At 38.5% G+C, this 25,207-nt stretch overlaps 1 protein-coding gene across 1 annotated transcript in view; it reads left to right on the forward strand.

Annotated features, from left to right (window-relative positions):
• Nucleotides 1–2,265: 2,265 nt before the first annotated feature.
• Nucleotides 2,266–25,207, forward strand: part of FREM1 (FRAS1 related extracellular matrix 1) — a 64,144-nt gene continuing 41,202 nt past the window's right edge. Inside the window, exons 1-12 of the mRNA XM_066339570.1 lie at nt 2,266–2,344; nt 7,125–7,630; nt 12,718–12,812; nt 13,827–14,128; nt 14,631–14,827; nt 15,497–15,820; nt 17,214–17,322; nt 19,184–19,315; nt 20,866–21,210; nt 22,551–22,693; nt 23,259–23,455; nt 24,608–24,698. Coding sequence (XP_066195667.1) covers nt 7,403–7,630; nt 12,718–12,812; nt 13,827–14,128; nt 14,631–14,827; nt 15,497–15,820; nt 17,214–17,322; nt 19,184–19,315; nt 20,866–21,210; nt 22,551–22,693; nt 23,259–23,455; nt 24,608–24,698 — 2,163 coding nt within the window. The 5' untranslated portion in view covers nt 2,266–2,344; nt 7,125–7,402. The remainder of the gene's footprint in view (nt 2,345–7,124; nt 7,631–12,717; nt 12,813–13,826; nt 14,129–14,630; nt 14,828–15,496; nt 15,821–17,213; nt 17,323–19,183; nt 19,316–20,865; nt 21,211–22,550; nt 22,694–23,258; nt 23,456–24,607; nt 24,699–25,207) is intronic.

Consider the following 25,207-nt stretch of genomic DNA (forward strand, 5'->3'; position numbering starts at 1 on the left):
GATATTTTCTTTAAAAGTTGTATGAAGAGTGGACTGCTGCTACTAGGTATTGTTGCTCACACCATAAAATTTCTGTAATGTACTAAATACCTGGAAAAAAATTGTATTTTTGCACTCGCAATACAGCATGTCTTCCTCTTGTACAGCCTCCAGGTTAGGACAGGAACAAGTCTTTTATTCCTTTTAGAACTTCATCCTTCTTACAGGAGTGTTGACTGAATGTGCAGATATCAGACAATGTGGATTTAGGCCTTTGCTTATCAATGTAAGTCAAAATGAAAGAGGAGAGATGGGGCTCTGTGTGAGGCATTTGTGTGTGTGTGTGTGTGTGTATTCTTGCCTGCTTTGTGCCTCAACTATGGTCCTTTTTAAATTATTGAAATTAAAGACTGAAAAGAAAGAGGCTGATTTTAACTGTATCTTGCTAACAAAATCTTGCAGAAAACTATTAAGTTATTACCTTCATATCAACAGTCCGGACTGCATTATTTTATCAATAATTGATAAAAAATATATATTGCACTGAGTTTCATCTATGGGAAACAGAAGTACTCTATTTCCTGCGTGGGCAAACATTGAAATGGAAAGATTGAGTGTTGTACGAAAGGCTTGTCTTCTCTTCAGTGCTCTGGCATTTATCAAGAAAAGCTTGGGTAATTTTGCTCTATCCTTTAAATAATGTGACCTTGATGGATTGGAAAAATTAATTGTAATTAAGCAGTTTAAAAAAGAGAGAGATGCTAAGTTCATTGCTGCAGTAACAAAACCGGTTTAAAGACAGCTTCCACAATGATATTATTGATTAATGTGTGACAAACTTTAAATTGGATGCCACCATTTTAATCGGTCTGTAAGGACAGTTATGCTAATGCTCCTAATCAGACCACTGTATAACACAGACAGGCCATTAATCCCAGTGTACTGGGAGCTATGTTTCAGCAAGAAAAAACAGAAAAACACAGGCTAACCCACAGCCATCTACACAACTCAGAGGAGACAAGTATTTATTGCAAATTTTTCGAAATGATAAGATGTGTAGTCTGAAATCAGGACAGTATGCCACTCTAATACAAGTAATGTAGCTCAAGGAGATGTTTTTTGTGTGGTGTTTTTTTCTTAGGGAAATATAGTCCATATTATATCATATTACACATTGTGTATCTTTGAGTTAATTTAATTTTTAACAGTCATCTGTTTTCTTCATCTGTAAATAAGTCATGCCACAGGAACATCTGCTAGTTGTTTTCTTTCTTCCTATTGACTTCAGTTTTGTGGCTTTGTTTCCATATGAGGGTAAAGCTTGCTTATTCAAAGAAGGGCAAGGGGAGAAAATGTTACAGCACTACAGTTGTGCTGGATTTGACTCCTGTTTATTCCTGGAAGTCAGTAGCTCTTCCCCATGCTGTCCCTCTTGCCCTTGTCACAATGCCCTGCAACTGGGCTGAAAACATTTTTGTCCCATATACTTATAAAAATCTTTTGGTCCCTGTGCTGAGGTGGGCATAGGGTAGTCTGTCCTTGTATTGTGATTTTGCAATACAGTCTCTGTGCTCTGAAAATTAGGGCTGTCAGGTTTCCTCCTAGGGTGCATCCATGACCCACTGTATGGTAGCAAATTTTTCTTAGAATCTCATCAGCTGGTTAAATCTGTTGTCAATCTCATGACAGAAGGCATGAGATATCTTGAATCCTATGAGATATTTAATAATTGGTAGGATTTAGTCTATACTCTTTGTCTTTCTTGCTGTTCTAAATAGGAAAAAATAACATTAAAATTTTAATACTACTGTGGTGATGTGAGTGTGTGTGCTTCAAAGGAAATAAACTAGCAAAAGTGGTTAAAAAAAAAAAAATAAAAAAAAAAAGAAGAAGAATAAAGGAAAGGAAAAAAAAAAAAAAAAAGCAGCAGCAAACCTTAATAACAGCAGCTTAATTTTTAATCCCAACAGACTTAACTAGCAGAAGAGGAAAAGAAGATCTGCGGCTAGCTAACAGAGAAACACTGCTGTGTGTAAACACTACAAGGCATCTCTGAGTTCTTTTATCATACAGAGCCCGAAAGTATTTGCAATTTGTGCCTCCGCAGTCAGGAACAGTCTTGCAAGCAAGGAGTGTTTATTGTGGATTTTCAGTACAGAGAAAACTACAGGCGAGCTGACCAGAAAGACTGGAATTTCATCTATCTCTCTCCCCTCCCCCTCTCCGCTTTCTCTCTGTTGCTCACTCATTGGATTTCTTTCTCTGCCAGCCTTTTTAAACAGAAATTACTGGGTCAGTGACATACATTTTTCCTCTTTTTCTAGTATGATCTCATGTTCAGCGTCCAGCAGAAACACTGCTACCTGTAAGTATCTTATTCAAGTTTGTTGTACGCACTGAATGCTGTTGTTTTTCTGGTCATAATAGTGCTTAACAACTTGCAGAATTCTGTTTGTTGCTGAATGTTGCAGCAGAGCAGCCAGACAGTAATTTTGAGCTTGAGATGGATGAAAGCTCAGTTCTAACTTGGAGGAAAGCAGGCACTGGGTTTTGCCAGTGGTTTAGTAGAAGTTAACTTGAAAGTTTAGATTCCAGACAACTTACTTTATCCTAATGTTCAAGCTGATATAGATTTCTCAACTATGCTGGCTTTTCTCCATCAGATCTAATAAAACTTTGTGGTTTAAAAGCTTGGAAGAACTAAATAAGATTTCTTTGCTTAGAATTGTCTTATTAATGAGGCACACTAGAAGAAATATAATAAAAAGTACTGAAACATATGCTAAAACCTTTTGATACTAGTAAGTAATGAAAAAGGATATATTTGATTTAGTTGGGATAACTTGTTTTTTTAGATGTATGTTTTAGAATTATTTATTATACACTTATTTTGCAGTAGGGATCTGTCAGCATTTTTATATTTTCATGTTCATTTAGACAGCTGATTCAGTTCATCTAAACTAGGCATAAGTTTATTAGTCATATGTATGCATGAAAGTTTACATGTGTTCCTTAACATGTGTGCTTACAAAGGTTTTACATTTGCTTTTGATTTCTACTTATTTATCTGGAACCATTACCATTTAGAAATAAGTTCTTTCACTGTTTTGCTAAGACATACCAACAAATCCTGCAGTTAATTATACACTGTTTATTCAAATGGTTATTAAAAGGAGATTTTACAAGTTATGTATTTTCTAGCTAGAGAATTCTACTATTCATAGTCTCAGCTAACCCAAGATTGTACTTTACCTTATGCATCTCTGCATGTGTCCGATACTTGCAGAGTATCTGCCACTCCTTAGTTCAGCAAATACCTAGGTTCTTGGTGACCTGTGACACTTGTTTGTAGTGCACGGAACAAAAACATTAAATAGCAAACAGTCCAAGGGGTCCATGTGTTAAGTGCACATTCTGAAGTGACAACCCCTTAATTTGATAGCTCATAATCCTTTCATTACTCTGGGCTAGATTTTAATTGCTGTAATAATATTCATCTTGTTCCCTAGAAATCATGGAAAGCTCTTACTTGTTTTCTTTGAACTTGTCCTCAAAAAAAATTGTATGTTTTTTCTATTTCTTGCACACTTTTTCTGGTATTCATTAAAACAAATCAATGCAACTTCCAACCCACAACAATCATTCTCCATTTTCCAGATTTGCAAAAGAAGGGGACAATTTTGATCTATTTATTCAGGGAAATATCCCAGGTAACAAGAGATTTTGTCACATACAGAGAAACTCTTGAAGACTCACCCAAATCCCAGTGAAGGTTTTTGGGTGTCATTGAGACTTGGCACAAGGTCACTTGTGATTACTGGTATTTTAGTCAAGTTTTAGGTATTAAAGCTGAGAGTTATTGGTTTCAGATTTTACTTTCAGTTGTTTTGTGTTAGTAGATAACTATCTAAATAATCTGGATTAATCTTTTATTTACATCAATATAGCTCTGCTCAGAATCAGACTCACTAGTTGTTATGTTTGCATTTAACCATTGCATCATTCCTCACATGTGCACCAGCAGCCCTGAGGGAAAACCAGTTCTGGCACTTGGAGGAAATTTTAAACAGAAATCCTCCTCTACATTGTCCCCAGTTTGGTATGTCCCTCTGTCAGATCTATAGAGGCATTCACTGCCTCTTCAGAGGCCCCTTCTCTCTCTGCTTTCCCCCCAGGCTCATCTGCTGAGTGAGCAGGGGTTGCCAGCAGATGAGTAGCTGTTTAGAGTTCCGCTTGCCTTGTGTCCCTTGTTCAATGCCTTGGGCACATCTTTGGGACTTATCTTCCGGGCTTCCAGATCTCAGAGCCAGCTAGGCCAATCTGCTTCTAATTATGGGAAAGGAGGTCTCTCTGCTTGTTGCCACATTTTATATAACCAGTATGGGTTTATATTGCATCTCAGGGGAATTACTGGACAGGTGGGAGGACCTAACGTTGTGTTTTGCAAAAATACACCACGTAATTAATTTAGATCCTAGCAGTCAGATGGCTCTGTCTTTTCAGCTTAGAGTCTGCACATGATTTAGGGTGAAAAGGACCTCTGCCCACTTCTTTCTCCAAGAAAAGCCAGTTATGGCAGATTTGGCTTCAAGGTTACATCAAGAAACTCAAGCCTTGATAAGTTGTTTATTAAATAAACCTTCCTATTTTAGTGGGTTTGTATATCTCTTCCTTCTGCTCTAGGCGCTCTTCTGTTAGAAATCTAAAAATAAGCTATAAAGCCTCTCTTCAGGCTGAACAAATCCAACTGTGTCAGCCTCTCCTCATAAATCATGTGCTCTACGCCCATGGTGGGATAAAAGCTAGCATATGAAATATCACTGAACTTACGGGAATGTTTTACTTCTGGGACCAAAGCTGGTAGCTTTCTGTGAGCTTGTACTCACACAGTGCACCTGGAGTTGTACAGTTTTTTCAGTTTTTTTGGCATATAAGACAGACCTTCAGAAAACTGATAACAGCTTAACTTCACAATACTGAGTCTACTTCTGAGTTGCTCATGAATACCATTATACCATTAGACCACTAAGTATATCTGAAATACTGTGGTGCATTTGGAATTAAACAGTTCCTTAATTTTATGTCCATTCTGGACACACTGGTGGCATGGCAATGAATAGCAGAGGTGAATCAGATTCAGCTGTGATATTAGGGCAGAGAAGTAAGGAGATTGTAAGGAAGTCCAAAGCAGCCACAAAGTGTGACAGTGGCATCGCCAGGAGTTGTATATATGGTGAAGAGCAGAACACTTCAGTCCCATGTAGCCCACACATGACTTCATTGAAGCAATGATCTTCTTCACAGATAGGGAGGATGTTAATATCTTGGTACTCACCCCAAAACTTTCTCATTTTTATTGTCATTATGTGCTGAAAGAATCTCTTGTTGTTTCATCTTGCTATGATTGTATAAGTAATTAGGAAAGTGAGGTTATACTTCTCTTATCTTCACTTGGTCACCTCAGGAGACAGTCCTACAGCATCCAGAGGCCAGTGAATAGAACATATGGGTCAAACATAGTGATAGAGGAGCTGTGTCTGCAAGTTAAAGTAGTCAAAGGAAGACTGTAATACACAGTGACAACAGGACCAAATTTGTAGCAGAGAATATCTTATACATCCACCATGAAATTGATCAAAATTCTCCTGATTCCTCTTGTACACTTTCTGTACGGTTTTTGATGCAGAATAAGAAAGGGCAGCATAGAAACTACTGCCTGTGCCTGAGATTTACAACTGTACTCCATGCTGGGATTTGTGGGGCAGGCACCAGAAACAGATGGATCTGGGCTGTAGCAGAGTTAAGATGCAGAGGTCTCTGCATGACCGCCATTTTCAAACTGGCGATGAGGCTATCTCTCAACTCCAACATTGTTTTATGATAGCTATCCACACTGGAGTGGAGAAAGTCAAAACTATCCAGGCTTTAATTTTATAATTTCTGATGAGGTGCCATGTAAGAAAATGCCTGTGAATAAAGCCATTTTGTTATTTTGCACATAAATCTAAGCCTCAGCCTGCTATTATGGAGCAGAGAGTTATTGTCATGAGATGTAAACCACCAGGTCCATGTGCCAGAGTAATGTACTCTCTCTTTGCACTTTTCCAGGTCCTAGTCTGAATTTAATTTCTAATTATTTTCTTTGAATGTTTTACCATGGATTTTATTCCTTTTCCACCAGCTAGAATTCTACATTTTCTCCCAGATTTTTTTCCGACTAGTATGGCTTCAATATTTTAAGCCAAAATGGAAAGACTTTCAGAGAAACACCTAGAAAATGAGAGTTAAAATTTGCCTTCCAGACCACATAGTCAACATACATCTAACTTAACAAGTATGTGAGTCTCAATGTCTTCAGTCTTAAATATGTGGTGAAGTGAGTGGATTGGTCTTGTTTCACTTTAGGAAGTGAATAATTTTACAGATTTTCTGAACTGTTTGTTTTCAGTGTAAATTAAAACTGGGTGGATACATGTGTTCAGTTACAGGCTGCTCAGAAGGTGATTCTGCTGGAGTAAAAACTTACCTGTTAACAAAAACAAAGTAAATGAAGACATGCAAGGTTTTGGTTGTTGTTGTTTTTTTTTTAAATTAATTTTCAGGAAAGTTCACTGCTGGTCGTAAGGCAAATAAGTAGCCAGGGAATCAAATATTTACAAAAACTAAAGGAATGTTGGCACTTTACTGTCTTGAAATTCTTATGATCATCTCACATTTAGTTAAATCAATATCACTTCCTCTTCTTTGGGTTGCAGGTGAGTGACTTCGGAGAATTGTAGAAATTAGGCTTTTTAAAGGATTTCAATAGGGTTTAATGTCAGAAAAAATATTCTTTTCTTATGAGGTTATAAACATGAAAGATGAAAATTAACTGTAGCTAGGGGCATGAGAAAATGGTGTAATTTATTTTCCATATTATCTTGTCTTCTTTATTTCCGTTGAATTTTTCTCAGATTTTGGGGTTGTCTGCTATTTTCTGAGCATGTGTGCACTGAATGGTATTCAAAGGTGAAGCTAGTCTGCTGCTTGAAATGAATGCAATTGTCATAAATGGAAGAAGTATTTTGTATGTGTTTGTTGTTTTGTTTTTTATCCTTATAGTTTCCCGATGCCTTAAAGCAATTTTCTTTTCTTATTTTTTTCAGGATTGACAAACCTTGAAAGGACTCTGAGAACATATTCATCAATTTGTCAGGCTTGACCAATGAATTTTATAACAACTTAAATATATTTTGGAAATATCTGCCCAATAAATACCCAAATTTCAGTCAAGGAGAGCCTATTAATAGAAAACATGTCATACATTTTTACCTGTGACTAATAATGCCTGCATTATATGGCGAAAGTCTGCTGGTGGAGGAAGAAGACTCCTTTTGTTAAGAAATTTTTTCCCTAGTGAAAAAGGCTGGCACCCTTTTATAAGATGAAGCCCTTTGAGAAAAGCCTGTTGTTTCTACTGCTGCCTATGTTAAGAGTTGTGTGCTCCTCCTTTATTAGTGTGAACCTTGGGATGAAAGTGATGAAGGGACAGTCTGTCTTCCTCTCAGAAGAAGACCTCAAATTTTCCATCCCCAGAGAGAAGGATGCCTGCAAAGTAGAAGTTGTGATTAATGAGCCAATAACACAGAGGGTTGGGAAACTTACTCCACAGGTATTTGGGTTCTGTTTTGCTGGTTTGAGTGTTAGTGTGTGCAGGTCTGGGAGAAACTAAAAAGAGATGCTCTATTGACTTTTGTTCTTCTTTTGGGTAGTGACTAAAAAGCATGAAACTGAATGGTGTGTGAGATTCAGCCTTTTGCTTAAGTAGACATCTGGCAGAGAACTACAACCCTGAAATCCAAAAGCTGAGCTCAGTAGCACAACGGCACGAAAGTGAGTCTGGTCAGAGTCTCCTTTCACAAGTGAAGAGAATGGGTATTCAAAACTTCCAGTTAGGATATATCCTCTAGTCTCTCAGCTGCTCATTTTTCTCCCATGAGGGTAATCAGTGTCCCTTAAGTAATGCATAGCCCACTACAGCATTTTGAATTTTAGTCATGGAGCCACTACTTAAGGAGCAATTAAGAAAAAAAATCACATACAATAAGCACATTGTGTATAGCATTGTTTGTTCTGCTCTGCAATAGCCAAATTCTTAGCAGATGGAAAATACATTGAAACTCCCGTTTTCTGTTCAAATGTCAAGCTTGTAGGAATAAAGAAATATATTTATCATATTACCATTCTGCTATTCATCTGCTTTACAAATTGCCCCACCTGAGTTATGGCAGGAAGGACTTGAAAGTAGTTGTCATGAAGATGTAATGTTATAGACAGAAGATAAATGGTTTTAATTATTCATAACCAAGCAGATTTGGGTGCTTTGAAAAATTCTGGTTTGTGCCACAGCATACACTTTTGTGTGTTTGTATATGAATATAGTTTTAACATTCTTTCCAGGGGTTTTGGTGGCTTCTGTGAAGATAGGTGAAGGAGCACCCATCACAATAGATTTTTCAAAACTTTTGTCTTGGTCATCAATATTATTTTTGCAACCCCCTGACAAGTACTTTAGCTGAATTGGCACTCCTAAGGAGCCGAGGCTTCTTTCTACCAGGGAAAACAGGAGTTGATGGACAGGACAATGTGTGATCTTCTCTAGAGACTGGCCTCAAGCAGAGTAGTGCATCTACATGAAACTACCCAGGGCTTGTTTTCTGCCACCACAGGGGCACTGACCACAGTACCTCACTTCTACTTCCTGAGTATAGGCTGTTCTTTGATTCATACAGACATACAATCATTAAGGCTGGAAAGACCTTGAAGAACCTTGAGTCCAACCATTAACTCATCATTGTCAGGTGTGCTCCTAAACCATATCCCTAAGACCTACCCATATACAATTTTTGGATGTTTCCAGGAATTCCACCACTTCCTTGGGGCACCTGTTTTAATGCCTGACCAACCTTCTAGTGAAGAATTTTTTTATGACATCCAATCTAAAGGAGAAAAGAGGGACTTACATGTGAAACCTGTGGTGAACCTCTTCTGTCTGCAACCTGTCTGGCTGAGGAGTAACTTTGCTTTCAATTTCTGTCTCAGCCTCTGTGTGCAGCAGGACCCAGGTATTTTGAAAAAGCCACTTTGTCCAGTATAACCCAGCATGTTTCAAGCACCAGCTAGAGGCCCTTTTCAAGAGATCCTAGGAGATATGCATTTGCTGCACCTTAATTTCCAAACGACTTCCCCTCTCCCAGCCCCATTTCTGTTAAGCTTCTGTTCTTGCATGGCCTTGAATATGTGCCCAGGCAGCTGAGTGTGGAAGCTGCAGGCACTCATGTAGAGGGAAGAGCTTAGCTGGGCAGGTGGCCCAGGGCACCAGGCTGGAGAGAGTGCCTGAGCTTTCACCATTCCTCAAAAAAGGAGTCCAGATCTTCTTGTGCCACTCAAGATCTTTCTACAGGAAATTCTGCAGCCAAAAAATGTCTCTGGTATGATCTGGTTTACTACCATTGAATTGAGTAATGTTCTAGGAATGTATGACAATTTAATTATAAATGGTAATTGAAAAGCAGTTGAAGTGGAAAAAACGAAAGTTTAACAGTAATTAGGAAAAGATTTAGATTTCCTTTGTCTTACCCAGTGAATTTATAGACTTTAGAGTTGCCTGTTCATACAAAAGGAAAACATATAAGGAAATATAAACCAGATGTTTCTTTTTGCAAAGTAGATTGGGTCTCAATACACACATAAACTCACTGTCAGCCAGTGGTAGCAAACCTTTGTGGAAAGGTTCTAAATTTCGCAATCCCTTGTTACCAATTAAGATGTGGAACTAATGGTGTCTTAAAAATAAGGACATTGATTCTTTGCTATGTGATCCAGTGAGATGCATCCCAGAGTCCTTAGGGAACTGATTGATGTAGTTGTGAAGGCACGTTCCATGGTATTTTAAAAGTCATGGCAGTCAGGTGAAATCCCAGTTTCCAGACTGAAAAAAGGGGCATACAGTACCCCATTCTTAAAAAGGGTGGATCTTTCTGGGAATTATTGACCTGTCAGCCTCTGCTCTGTGCATGGGAAAATCATGGAACAGATCCTCCTAGAAGCTGTGCTAAGGAACATGGAAGATAAGGAAGAGATTTGAGACAGCCAAGGGCAGGTCCTGCCTGACCAACCCAGTGGCTTTCTGGGCTGGAGTGACTCCATCAGTGGGCCAGAGAAGGGCTCGGATGTCTTTTATCTGGACTTCTGTAATCCCCTTGTCCTTGTCCCCCACAACACCCTTATGTAGCAAAAATCCTATTGACTTAGAGGGGTCTACACTGATTTATGTCTCTGAAGAATCTTTCAGTGTACAACATTAAGCTTCTGAAACTGTAATATGAGTGGGTTTTGTATATAATATACTCTTTTTCTCTTTAAAACAACATACTGTATAACTACTTCTTAATTTTTTCCCGTATTTGTGGAAAATCACAAAAGACTAACTAATTGATTACTTAAATATCATGTTCCTTTATGTTAGTTTGTACTAAGAAAGAAAGGACATTAAGTAAGAAAAAACATATTTGTTGTCTCTGTTTGAAAAAAAGCAGAACACATATTTCTATGGCATTTGAAAATAATACACAACAGAACAGCCACAACATAGTCAAAACTTTCATCATATGAGAGTAATTTTGTTTTCCACAAATTGTTCTTGTCCTTCCTTTCTAAGCAGTCCCAACAAATAAAACCAAGCATACTTTCCATAACACCACAGATTATTCTAAGAGGTTAATCCATGTATTTATGTCTCTGAAAATCAACTAACTCATCACTTAAAAAAAACCCCAAACAAACCAAAAAAGGGAAAGACTTTGTACAACACACTTCTTGATGAAAGTTAAAAGCAGGCAATAAATTTTAAAATTGCTAGGAATATAGAAAAATTATCACATTTCTTGAGCATCTGAGAATAACTCCAGTGGAAGTAGACCCTTTCACTGGTAGACTTTTCACTGAGAAACTCTAATTATTCTTCCAATACAGAAGGATACAAGTTCTATTCTGTGCAATGGCCAGAAATAAACAAAATCTAATAATTCTTATATCCTTTAGTGGAAATCCACAAGGTGGTCATGAGGTGGTTGTGCTTCAGGTAACTATGCATTAACAATTAATTTAGAATTAAATTATTACATAAATTTTACACTGAAAGTCAGAGCATCTGAAGCCTTTCTCTATGAGATACACTTCCAGTCAACATTTTGGAGTCTTACCATAGTTCTTCAGCCATTTCACCATCATTTGAAGTGGTTGGGGAAACAAAGAAAATTCATGCAAGGCACGTAATTTTCATGATTCTTTTGTCATATTTTTAAAAAATGACTGTCATTAAGAAATTACCTTTTTTTTTTTTTTTTTTTTTTTGGAAAAAAAAAAAAAAGCAGCTAGTCAGTCAGCCATATACATGTACTAATTGCTATTAGTTATGGCCTCATTAGGTCTGTTAGTGAGTGTTGAACATATGTTAGTTTAGTTTGTGGAAGTCTATATAAACATTTGTGAATACTGCCCCAAAAAATGGAATTAATGTAATAGTATTTAGATTCACAGTAAAAAGCTTAGGAAATGCAGTGATTTTGGTTTCTTGCTGGCTGGAATATACATTTTCTCTCCGTAGATACAAAAATGAGCATCTTCCATCCTCCAAGGACTGCACAGAGATTCTCTGTTATCACAAGGATAACACAGACATAGTCTTGTCAATACTAGGAGCTTTCAGCTGGTGTTTCAGTAAAGAAACAATACTGCATAGGAAATATAAATCACCAGTTTTGCAAATTGCAGTATTTGAGAACATGAAAATTTTATGCCCCAGAATCCAAATTCCCTTTCCAAAGAATAGATGTGTCAAAGCAATCTTTTTTCTATTTGTGTCAAGCATGTTTCCTCATTTCCTTGCTTTCACAAGTCAACCAACCATTAAATAAATCAATCTGCCTGAAAGAAGTGTCTGCCTTAGAAAGTTAAACTGTAGCAAGACAGACTCACTCAAATTTTGCCTGTTTTAGGTGTGTTGTAAGAATTAGCCTATTTTGAATTAACTAGTAGGGAAATACAGAAATCTGCTGGCTTTTGTGCTGTGGATTACACTGATGTTCAGGCTGTATGTTGGTATGGCACAGAGATGGCATCTGATTTAGAAAAGAGATATTGATACAAACTCAGTATCGCTAAAACTGGGAACAACTCTGAGTTAGCAAAGTTTCTAACAGAGAAATTTCACTGGCTTGTACTTTTGTGGTACAGTTGAAGTGGCCATAAAGCAAAATTTACTATATAGTCAAGCTATTGTCATGAGCAAGTCAATAAATCTTAAAAGTCAATAAATCTCAAATTATAATGCTGGAATTGCTGGCTTTTCAGCACCATTGCAGTTGTATGCACTGCTGGATATATCTACACCCTTAACTCCACAGGCTGCAGCGATAAAGTGGGTGATAAACCATTTGTTGTACTGCGGAGGGACTTGGCAGCTGAAACAATCATATATGACCCTTGCCCTTCCAATTGTGGAGAGCTGGCAGCCCCATGTTTAAGTGGTTTCTCTGACTCTCACAGTACAGGTGAATACCTATCCATAGAAATGAACTACATACTAAAAATTTTCTCAGTCTGATGTATTCCAGGCACTCAGGGAGAAGTGGAACAGATGCTGTGAAGTCAACATCTTTGGAAGTGTGGTGCCAGTCTATTCTTTCTCCTTTGTAGGTTTTTGACTGTCATTTCCTTCCTAATGAAGTCAAATATACCCACTATGGATGTCCGATTTTAGATGAAGACATGGTTATGCTTAGGCTGTACAGGTAAGCAGCAACAGCAGATCACACTTCACTGTCACCAGGAGCCCAGCTGACCTTAGGAAGAGCAAGCAGTCTATTTTTTACAGTTAAAGGATGTTCTGCTGTACATGTTGCAACTACTTGGGTCCAGTAGCATGCATTATTATTTGACAAGTGGCCATCTGTTTACAGAAACATTTCTCACCGTGTACTGCAGATATGATAATTTAATGTGTATTATGTATTGCTGGCTTATTACATATAACCAGCATAATGATTTTGCATTATACTATGGAAAGTGAAAAAAGTACTTTTGATGCCTTGTGAGGCTACCTGGAACAGAGGCTAGACAGTGTTAAAGAAATAAAATATTTAAATATTTATTAGATATTTATTAAAAGACCTTCAAAGGATACATCTCGGGTAGTACAAGAGCCCAGCCATGGCTCCACCTTAAATGGACCCAAGACGGACTCAAGATGGATTCTGAGTCATGAGTTTTCATACTTTTATAAGTTTTGGTCCATTTACATATTGAGGTCAATTGTCTAATTACTGCTGCACGTTATGAAGTCTCATCCTCTCAGATTGTTCTCCACAATTTTCTGTTGTTATACTTTTGGGGCCTAAAGTTGTAAAGGTGTCCTTGGTCCTCAGGCTGGAAAAGGATACACTGTGAAGAGAACTTGCTAACACTTTATATGAAGTTCAGAGTTATGTATTAATGCAGTACAGAATCTGAAAAATATGAAAGCTAAAACTTATGGCATCACTTCAGAGTACTGCATGTACTCTGCTATCCTGCTGATAGGGACAGATACTTTCATATATACAAAGAGAGTAACCTCTTCCTTCACATAGACACCTTGCTTATAAGTAGAGGGATTTGGGCAGCAGGGTCTGGATTTATGGGGACTCAAGGCTTGAGCACACAAGAGAGAAAGAGGTTCAAGTGATTCAAAGATGAGGACAGTGCCCAAATCACAAAGCAACAGAAGATGGGAGGAAGCATAACTAATTTTCTTCTTTCACTTGCAGGTTTACAGAAACAGAAACGTTTGTGGAAACATTCACCCTTCATGTGAAGTTACTTGAGCCAGACTGTAACATCATAAAAATGCGCTCCCATGCTTTGGAGGTCCCTGAATACTATGGTCTATCTAGGGTGATTGACAAGAATATCCTCACATTTGATTATGACAGGAAGATAAACCTGAATTGCACCATTTCCATAATCTCTTTGGAAACTCATCTGCCTGCTCATGGCCAGCTTATTGCCAGGAAAGTGCAGCAAGAGCAGTTTCTTGGAGATCAGCCATGGAGCTTCGTCCCTGGCGCTAGTATGATGTGCTTTTGTTGTTTGCATTAGTGCGTTCAAAGAGATGCAGTGGATTAAGTCTGCAGCAGTGGGTTCTTTCAGACATGCTGTTTAACTGTGGGTCGTGTGAAGTTTAATGAACAGCTTGAGCTATCGTGGGCATGAAAGGGGCATGAAGTTTTAGTGAGGCACCATGCAGATCACAGACCTGGGTCAATAATTCCTTGACTGGATTCTGTTTCTGGCTCCTAGACATGTGGACCAATGTGACAGCTTTGTGAGTGCCAAGTCTCAGCAGAAACAGCACAGGTAGTTGCTTGAGGCAGCACCTAACCAGGACACTAAGGGAGGATGGAGTTGAAAAATATCAGTTGAAAATAAAATCCTGCAGGAGAAATTAAGTCAGGAAAGGAGCCCTACTTTTCATCACACTCTGTGTCTCAGGGTTACTTTAGCTACATGAGTAGATTTCCCACATTGGTTTCTGCTCCAGTAACTGTTTCACCATTGCTGTTGGGTTACAGAGCACAGCCTGGGCCAAGAGTGTAGAAATGGGAGCTGTACACTGGGACTAGGAGTTATTAACAACAAAAAGATGAACTGTGAAGAATTTCTGAGGATGGGCATTCAATATCGACACCTTGATCCCCCCTCGCCTGACACTGATTATATTCCTGTAAGGTTGGATCTCTCAGACAGCAGAAGCAAAACTTTGCATAAGGTAGATTTTTATGCAAGTTTATAATGTCTGATTGTCATCCTGTGTTGTTGTTGTTATTTCTTTTTTAGTACATGTTTTGCTCCTTGTCACATTTGAAGAGAGATAGTGAGCCTTTAAACTTTTTCAGTTCTTAGAACTTTGCCTGTTAAGGTAATGAAAGGCATTATCTCCCTGCCTTTATGATTAGACCATTATGGATACAGATAAACACCTCTGGTTGATTACTGTCAGACATAAGTAGTTTATCCTGAGAGAAAATTTAATTCTGGTATTATTCCACAACTTTTATATGGCATGATTTGCATTGATTTCAACATATACAGTAATTTAATAAGTTAAGAGCTCTGTGAACATATTCAGTTAATAATAATTAATAGCATGTGCATGTTTCTGTCAGATAAAGTTATTAAATGAATTCACATTGAATTAAGTAAGTAATTTCAGCCCCAAATTAAGGACATAAGTAAGACTAGTGAACCTGAAAGTCATATTCATGATGTCTCAATATTTACTCTAGGCATTTGCTAATTAAAATATTTCAATTTTTCTTTTCAAAATAATTATTGCTTTAACATGTACCCTGACTTGTCACATGAAGCTAAAAGAAATGAAGTTTATTTTTTCACTTTACTTTGCCTTTTTAGTTGTCTCATTTTCTTCCTGTTGTAGACAGAGTATGCATGGCTCCCTGTTCAGATTAGAGGTGCTGCTCCTAACCAAATACCTAAAGCTGCCCCAATGGCAAAGTTCATCCTGGAAGTAGATCAATTTATTTTAACCCCTATTACAACCACAACCATTGATGCTGAAGACAAAGAAACTCCGAAGTCCCTGCTTATATTCAACATTACCAAGCCACCTCTACAGGGCTTTATCACTCACCTCTCTGACCACACAAAACCAGTTGGCTCCTTCACGTGGAACAATCTCTGTGACATGCTTATTGCTTATCAGCCTCCAAATAACAGCCACACAGAGAGGAGGAATTATGAGGTAACAGTGGGACATGTGAACATTTGCTGTTTTTCATCTCCTTAAGACTAAAATGTAATTGTATGTAATGGATATTTTTCAGGGAAAAAAATTTTAGAACTATATGCAATACAGGAGTAGAAGTAAAGTATTTTACCATTTTCTTCTCTGACGTATCATCTTAATTAACACAAAATAGATGTTTATTGCTCACTACATAAGAATTTCTTTGTACTGAAATCCTTTTAGTCCTTCTGACTGAGAAATCTCTAAACTGGATGTGTTTTTCAGTAAGAGGAATAGTGAAATAACAGTGCTTGCACTCTACCCCAGAGTCCTTGGAAAGATCAGTGGTGCCTTTTCCACAGAGCTTTTATCCCTCCCTGCATGACATTACTGTGACCTGTGCAGAGGTGGCATATTTAAAGTCATGAGAGATGGACCAGTTAAAGGCCAGGATTGCTATTTGGCCTTACAGCCTGTCTGCTGTGATAATGGTGGTTTCGGGATAACCAAAAGGGTCTCCCAGCAGTTCCTGCTGGGAGTAGTAAAAGCGTGTGACTAACACAGGGAGCATGATGCAAATGTCTGCAGGTTCTTGAGTCAGTTATGAAATAACTGTCTGATACAGCATTTAAGGAATTATCCAATCAAAGAAAAATGGTTGATACTAATGTAATGAAACAGAAGGAACAGAAAATCAAAGCAAGGTAAGCTGAGGAAGGGGTTGCCTGGAAAGCAGGGCAACAGCAACAGTAACTGGCAATTGATGCTGACAAGACTTTTCTCACTTTTTTTTTCTTGGCTGTCCCAGGAAGCTCCTTTTGTTGCTTCCTTAATGTGAAGACCAGACATCCTACCAAAATATCTGCTCCTTAAGTGCCTCATCTCTGTTCTGCTTTCAGCATAATTTGATTGCAGGTTCAAGAATTTGACTGTTCTGGAGTCTGACAACTCAAGAGTTTGATTTTTTTTTAAATTGTATTTCTTTCTATACTAGAGCATATATTTTATGTCGTATCTATTTTTGGTTCTACACCTCTTAAAAGAGTAGGAAATGTCTCCTCCACTTCTTATTACTACTAGTTTAAAAAAAGCTCTGTATTATTTGATGATTTAACTCTACCACAATTAAAATGAAAATTACACACACTAGAAACTAAGCTTCACAGAATTCACTCTCAAGAGCAAAGAACGCAGATACTCAGTTTTGTGTAGAGCTTCTGTGGCTCTTTTTTTAAGCTAAAAAATTATTTTAATAATAATATTATCATTTTAATAATCATATTGTCATTTGTTTATTAACATGTCATCAGATGCCTGTAAGACCTCCCAGGAGAGAATGCACTATATGTGTTTTGAAGTACATTTGGTTTCCAGTTTTCAACAAGTAGTTTATCTGTTTTCACAACAGGTGGAGTTTGAGGTACATGACTTCTACTTTGAAAGGAGTTTACCAATCATTGTGCATCTTTCTATCAGAACAACAGATACAAATGCCCCTCGGGTTTCATGGAATACAGGTGAGATCTCTTATGCTAAGTTCATTTTACTTCAGAGTTAATAACTTTTTTGACACACATATTTGACAAAGCTCTAAAATTCAGATCTACACCTGAAGTCTAAGGATCATTAAACTGAAGGAGCATAAATCTATTTTCCCTTATATTAATTTTGGAGGGAACATGTTACAACAACTTGAAAAAGATCTATTGTCTTAACTGGAATGAAAAATAAAGAAAAAATTAAGTTACAGGAAAACTGGGATTTATTTATAAAGCATTTTCTTGAAGAACGAACTGTACATAAAATAGTGTGAAAATTAAAGGCAAATATACGATGGAATAGGAATAGTGGGGTGGCATGTGGGAATGACAAAGGCTTGTTGGCGTTGTTTAAAGTGGAAGTGTGCAAAAATGAACAACTAGGAAAAAGGGAACGATATACCACCAGCATTTAAAGCCTGGAAAGCTTAAAGGGTTAAATCTAATTCAAACAGATTTATAATGCCTGCACTGGAAAGGGAACAGACACTCTCATCTAGAGTGCATTGATATTTAATAATCAAAAGGAAAATATGTAAGATCAAACTCATCTAGAAGTTAACACCAGGGAAAATGCAGTTTTCCTACAGTAGAAAAGGAAAGGAGCAGAGAAGAAGGTACCTCATGTCTTCCAGAGCAACCTCACCTGAAATGACTGTCTAAATAAGAAGGAACACTGTCCTCTCTCAGGAAGATCAACATATGTTAACTGTAGACTCACTCAAGAATCTAAATGCCCAGTTTAAGACATTGTGAGATTACAAGTGCAATGCTCTTGTAGATGCAAATGTCCAGAAATGTGCCTCATTAGATTATCAGATAATTGGAAACCAGATATCAAGGCAACTTTCCTGCCTGACGTTTCAGATTCCCCCCTCTGTGAACCACAATTGCATCATCCAAGACTTCCATTCACAGGAGGTGGCTCCAGTGACCTGACGGATCTCCTGCTAGACTTCTACACTCACCACACACACACACACACACACTAACAGACAGCTTTCTTTAACTGGCTCACTCTGGGTTTCCCATATAGGAATCCTAGTTGTCTGTTTCCTTTATGTAATTTAACTCTGGTGCAGCAACAGAAAATTAGCTCAAACTGGGTGTCTCCAGGGAGGGACCCTGAACAAAGGAATGCCTGACTTTTATACCTCCACAATCTGTGTGTACTTGTTCCAATAGTGATATTTGTTCTTGTTGCTCACTGGGTCCTGCAAGTCTCTGGGTCACCAGCCACACCCTATGCCCTTTTTTACACAAAGGGTCTGTTTCCATTCATTTGCCCAGGTTCTTTGCTTGGGGCTCCAGATATTTGCTGCCACCCAGGGCACAGTGTGCAACTTGCAAATGAGGTTACCTGCACTAGGTGCATCCTGCAACATCAGAATTGGTTATTTCTCTGAAAAAGATTCCTTAAAGACAGTGAACAAATTCAAGTATGTCAGAAGCTGTTATCAGATTTTAGGTGGCCTTAGAATCATAGCATTATAGAAGTATTAAGGTTGAAAAAAACCCAAAAAATATCTTCATCTGAATATCACTATGCCCACTGTGCCCACTAAACTCTATCATGAAGTGTCATGTCTACTTGTTATTTGAAAACTCTCAGTTATAGTGACTTCACTACTGTCCTGGGGAGCTTGTTCCAAAGCTAAATCACTCTTTCAGTGTAGAAATATTTCCTAATATCCAATCTAAACCTCCATTGGAATACCTTTCACACATAGATGTGTAGATAGAATTATACATTCTGGGTTTTTTTTTTCCTGGTTGGAAACACCTTTAAAAGCAGTAAATGCTTCTAAATGAGAGTGACATAACTCTCTGCTCTTTGCAGGCCTCAACCTCCTAGAGGGGCAATCCCGACCCATCACATGGCAACACTTCCAAATTGTAGACAATGATGACATCCAAAATGTTCGCTTGGTCACAGTTGATGGTTTACAGCATGGGCGGCTGTCAGTGAGAGGTAGGTAATTTCAACTCCAGAGGCTGGAAAAATCTGCTCTATGATAAAACAACAGCTCTGCTCCCTCTGCTGACTGCCTTCCCCTGCTACAACTATGCTAGGCATGGGTATTAAAACATGAATGTTCAAAAATTCAGTATTTAAACCTTTACTTTCTTAATGTATGTTTACACTCCAAAGGCAAAATTTTAAAGAAGTCAGCTACACTTTCATTGAAACATGAATTAGGAGAAACACAGTGAATAAAATTTTAGTTCTTACCTTTTTGCTTGCAGATGTTACAGAATACTGAGTGACTTTGGTTTGTTGGCAAATACAGACAACGTTTGGATAAAGTTGTTACTGACAGCTTTAAGGTTTATTTCAAAAAGTGAAATAAATTAGACTTATAACTCAGCCTCCTGCATTATCAAGATTACTAGTTTCCTCTGCAGCACGAGTCACCACAGTGCTTGGGGAAAAGTTTATGTAATAGAAACCACTCTGCTCTTGACAGGGTGGGAAAATGTTGCCACTATCAATGCTGAGTTTTTTGAAAGTTGAATGAGTTCAGGTAAAATGCATAACCTAAGGACATGAAATTATTGAAAGAAAAGGAAAAGTAGTGTTTTGAGTATAGCAAACATAGAAACTATTCAGAAGTAAACCTAAATTCAGGAAACTCCTGAGAAGTAGTCCAGTGTCTGCAAGATCGTCCTCCTGCAAAGCTACAGACAGGAACTGTGTCGTGTCAGCAGTGCTGTGTGGGTTCAGCCCCAGAGACAGTCTTAGGGAGACTGTGCAGCTAGTCATGGCCATCTCCTGGCGGCAGTCCTGTCCTTTCATACTGAGTTTGAGAGTTTCTCAGACTACCATGCACCAACCAGAGGTGGATACTTTATCTCCAGTGACTGTGCCTTATTCTCTTTTGTCTGTCTGAATAGGTACATGCCAAGGAATACATCACCACAATTTTTGGCAATTGTCTTTTATTTGTAAAACCTTAGAGGAATGCTTGGCTTCTTTTCTTCATGGCCCTGGGAAAATCATAGTTTTCCACACCAGCTTGCAGTCCTTGAATCCTTTAACTTGCCTGTTTATTTGTCTGTACATATAACATTTCTAGTGAAGAAGAGGTGTAAAACTGTCTTATCACAGACAATAACCTCAGTATGCCCAAATCCACACATCATTAGGTTTTACTTGCGATGAAATCCTGATCTTTAATTAGAAATACTATATTCTTCGATGCCAAAAATGCATGCAAAATGATTTGATAAGAAAGTAGAGGTTGAAATCAAAATGGAAACAATCACAGTTAAAATTCTTGATGTCTCCAGTTATCTTTAGTGACATTTGGAAGATTTTCTCTGCTGTCACAGTTGCAAATTTTGCATTCTTATTAGCCATTCAAACTCTTACAAGCTTATTTTTGGTAGGTGAAGTTACTTGATTTTTCTAATTAGCAATATGCTCATCTCTCTCCCTCAATAATCCTTATGTTAGTGGAAAGATGCTTTTCTGAGCTGAACTACACACATTTGTTGTGTTTTCTCCCACTGTTTTGACAGGAGGGAAAGGATTCATGTTCACTGTCTCAGACATTCAGGCTGGAGTTGTTCACTATCATCATGATGACAGTGATTCTACTAAGGACTTCGTGGTATTTAGAATTTTTGATGGCATCCACAGTATTCGCCATAAATTTCCAATAAATATCCTTCCTAAAGATGATAGCCCTCCATTTCTGATCAGCAATGTGGTCATTGAAGTTCATGAAGGACAGACGATCCTGATCCAGGGCTCCATGCTTCATGCTTCCGACATGGATTCCAGTGATGACTACATACTATTCAACATTACCAAGCCATTACAGGCTGGAGAAATCATGAAGAAACCAGGACCAAACTTGATAGGTAAAGAAGCATACTCACAAAAGCACATTTCTTTGTTCCTTCCTTTTAAAAATACAGTAAATGCTACAGTTAGGTGTTATTTTGGCTCAGGACAAATAATGGCAAATTTGGACTTCTTTCATTGTAGCGTAAAACCCCATCACTAATTAATGCTGGTCTCTGCACCAGGACAATGTTCCTGTGTACACAATTTATCCTTTAATTCTTCTATTCTGAGTCCATTTTCTTTTCCACTACTTTACTCTGGAAAATGTATTGGGCTAGTCAGGAGTTAGTTGCAAGGATCTGTGACAAATTCAGAGCTAATACATGATGCTAATTATTCTAAATGATAAGAAAGCTTTCTATTCATGTAACAACTCAGAAATTCCTGTGCTAGTGTCCTGGTTTGGAATAAATTAGGGAAGAACCTCTAAAGGAGTCCCCTAAACCAAAACCTCCACCACCTTCCCCCCCAGCCCTGGGTTCGGGAAGGAAAAATACCTTGGAGGAAAAGTGGAAAAAAACCGGTTTATTGACAATGAAAAAGAACAGTCCCCAACACGAAAAAGTGGGAAAGGAATTGCATTACTGTGGGAGAGGGTACTCAGCTTCTCTTGCAGACCCAGGACTTCCCCAACTTCTCAGGTCAGGTCAGGTCCGGAGCCGGTTCAAAACCTTGCGGCGGGAAGGAAGGAAAAAACCCAAACAGAAGCAGCGAGAGCCAGCGGCAGGGGCAGGCAGCAGGCAGAGAGTGAGAGAGAGAGTGAGAGAGTGAGAGTGAGAGTGAGAGAGAGAGACAGAGAGACAGAGAGAGAGACAGAGAGAGAGAGAGAGAGACAGAGAGAGACAGAGAGAGAGAGACAGAGACAGCAGCAAAAAGCAGCAGGCCAAGCAAAGCAGCCAAGCCAGAAAGCGAAGCAGGAGCAGCCGCAGCAGCAGCAGAGAGCGATAGAGAGAGATGGAGGGAGCGAGCCAGCGGCAAAACCAGCAGGCCCCGCCAGAGAGGGAGGGGCAGCTGCCAGACACAACCATGTATCCAGGATATGGGATAGGAGACAGGTCAACCCAGAACAGCTATTATGTAGAGATTGCTAGTCCTGCTATTTTTCTTCTGACTTATGAACAGGGCTTTCAGCTTGTTTGCTGGGTTTCTTCATTTTTTGAATGATTAAGTGACACAGAAAAGAAGTTGTTGATGATCTTCGGAGAATGTGGAAAACAATGAGAGAACATTTCAAGGACTTGCTCTAGTTTGGGTGAAAAAGAGGACATTATATTTTCGCAGTTACTTGCACAGCTCTAATGTAGTATTAAAATCATGGGGTGTTCAATGGAAGATGTATTCTTGATTTCGACAGGGTATCCTGTCGACAGTTTTCTTCAGAGGGATCTATTTAATGGAATAATTTATTACCATCATTTGGGAGGAGAAGTATTTGAAGATTCCCTTGAGTTTGTGCTATGTGATAGCCATGACCCTCCAAACCTCTCAGAGCCACAGGTATGAAATGGAAGCATCTTTGCAGTATCCTGATATTTTTCTTCAAATGGCTGATATCTTACATGTGCTGACAGGCTTTCAAATAAAACTGGTAGAGACTTTTTCTGATGACAGTCATCACCACACACAGTGTTCTTCAGGGCTAGTTCTTGTTCTTGCTTTCAACGAGGTAATTCTCTCCCTGGCTGAATAGAGACAAGTTAATCAAAAAGGCTTCTTCCTATGCTGTAAAATGAAACGTTGAAAACAAATTATATTTGGAGACAGTACAAACAAATTAAACAACCCTCCCGAAGTCATCTGAGAATAGACTATTTTTTTCATACGAGAGTCCAACGTACTGAATTTAACTTTGCATTTAAAGGACACCTCTAAGATTCAAAATCTTTGCCTTTAACTGTTATATACCTCCATTACTCATGTGATGATGATATGGCATGACAGCCACATCCTGTATCTCATAGTCCAGTGATCCACTTCTGAATGCGTGTTGCTATAACAGCTGCTTGTGACACTGTCTTACCGAAAGGAATGGCTGACAGTTCTACTGTCTCCCCAATTCCAGGTGATGATGGTTCACATTATCCCTGTGGATGACCAGCTACCCAGAGAAGCTCCAGGAGTGACCCGTCATCTGGTTGTTAAGGAGACTGAGATTTCTCACCTAACTAAGAAACATCTCCACTTCACAGATGTGGAAGAGCAGGACAGGGAACTCACATACACCATAACCTCTTCCCCATTTTTCTCTTGCAGCCGTGGGTAGGTGCAACCTGACATACCTTTCATATGGGACAAGGGAGTAACCCATGTAAGAGGAGCAGCTTCAGTGGCAGTAACATAGAACTTGTGCCTCAAGTTCTTCATCTGTTGAAGTGCAGGTGCCAATAGCTGTATGCAGCTCTGCTGTTGGTGGTTAAGATAAGCTAGAGCCTGAAGCAACAGAGTAATACACAGAGTAACAAAATATAGGTAATGCATAGTCGAAAAAGAAATAAGAAGCAGGAAATCTTGTGAAATATTTTCTTTCTTTTTGTTTGATGTCCATTTTACAGTGACTAGTGGGATCCCATATAACCTCAAGCACATATCACAGCACCTCTCCTAAGTGTTAGAATGGGGCTGATCTGTGCCTGCCCCAGACTGAGCATAGGAGGTGGTGCAGCTTTTTGCAGAATATGTATCAGGCACTCCTGGTTGTGGACTAGGAAGATGTGGAGCAGAAAACAGGCAGAACATGTTATGGGAGCAAGGGAGGTATGGAATGAATGGGTGTAGTAGCAGTGTATATCACTGTTGCTGTAATCTCATTAGAGCATCAGCAACAAGTTGCTAAATGAAAAGTTTTAAATCCAGACATTGTGCGGTTTAAGCTGAAGATCAACACTTTTAATTTTGACCTCAAGCAGCAAGGGATCATTATGTATTTAGGGGAGAAGGCTGTTTCCCTAATCAGTCAAATACCCACACAGTTATCCGGTTTGCCAGTTACTGCCGTTGGAAAGCTGTCCTGTTGAAAACTGGTTAATTTCAGAGTTTATAAAATGCATGTAACTAGAAATAGTTAATTTTTCTACTTAAAGATAAATGCAGGTGCACAAGTGATAAGAATGTGATGGACTAGACTTGCAGGTAGTGTAAATGGTATCTGGGGTGTGTAGAGACAGATTTGCAGCAGTTCCAGAGCTTGCTTATAAATTATGAGATTTTTTTTTTGCAATCACTCTGAAAAGTGTGTGTCAGTTGTCTTTGGTAATGTTTAAATGGATAACAAGGATGGATGAAAGGAAAGTTCTTCTTTTCAATGCAGTTGGAAGTGTGAAGCTAATTTGAAATGCAAGATAGGGCAATGTGGGTATTTTTCTTGTTCTTTGGTATTGCTAGCCAAGATCTGACACATATATTTTTGTGTAGCTACTCAGATGCTGGGAAGCTGTTTATGGTGGACACTATCCCCAAATTGGTCAAGGATCCTTCTGCTCTTGCACTGCGGTCATTTACTCAGGTTTGTTATGTTACCTGATACCAGAATGAGTTCTAAACAAATTTCAAAAGTTACAACTGTACAGCTTTTATTTGACAGGAAAACAGGAAGTGAAAACTGAGGAGCAGTACTATCACAAGCTCTGCTTAAGAAGCTCAAAACTCTGCTATTCCAATATCAGATTTTAAAACAAATTTCTGTCCTGCTTCAGATTTGCAATTATATAAACACAAATGTCCTAAAACGAGGAGGGGCTACAGTTGCTTAGATAGGCTGAATTTGGCTTCACATGATGTAAGAGGAATGAAAAAGTATGCAATATGTAGAAATGAGACTTTGAACAATTTCCTGCTTCATCTTAGTGTCTTCACCAGAAGATGTAGTACAGGATGGAATAGGCCGGAACAGAAATTTTTCAGGATTTTGTAGTTCAGTTTTCATGCTTCTGTAGTTTGACAAATAAGCATTACTAAAGTGTCCTGTTTTATATCCTGCTGTATGGTTAAAATTGCATAATGATAGTTGCAGTA

The sequence above is a fragment of the Sylvia atricapilla genome, chromosome Z (genome assembly GCF_009819655.1).
Source record: "Sylvia atricapilla isolate bSylAtr1 chromosome Z, bSylAtr1.pri, whole genome shotgun sequence".
In the NCBI taxonomy this organism is placed as follows: domain Eukaryota; kingdom Metazoa; phylum Chordata; class Aves; order Passeriformes; family Sylviidae; genus Sylvia; species Sylvia atricapilla.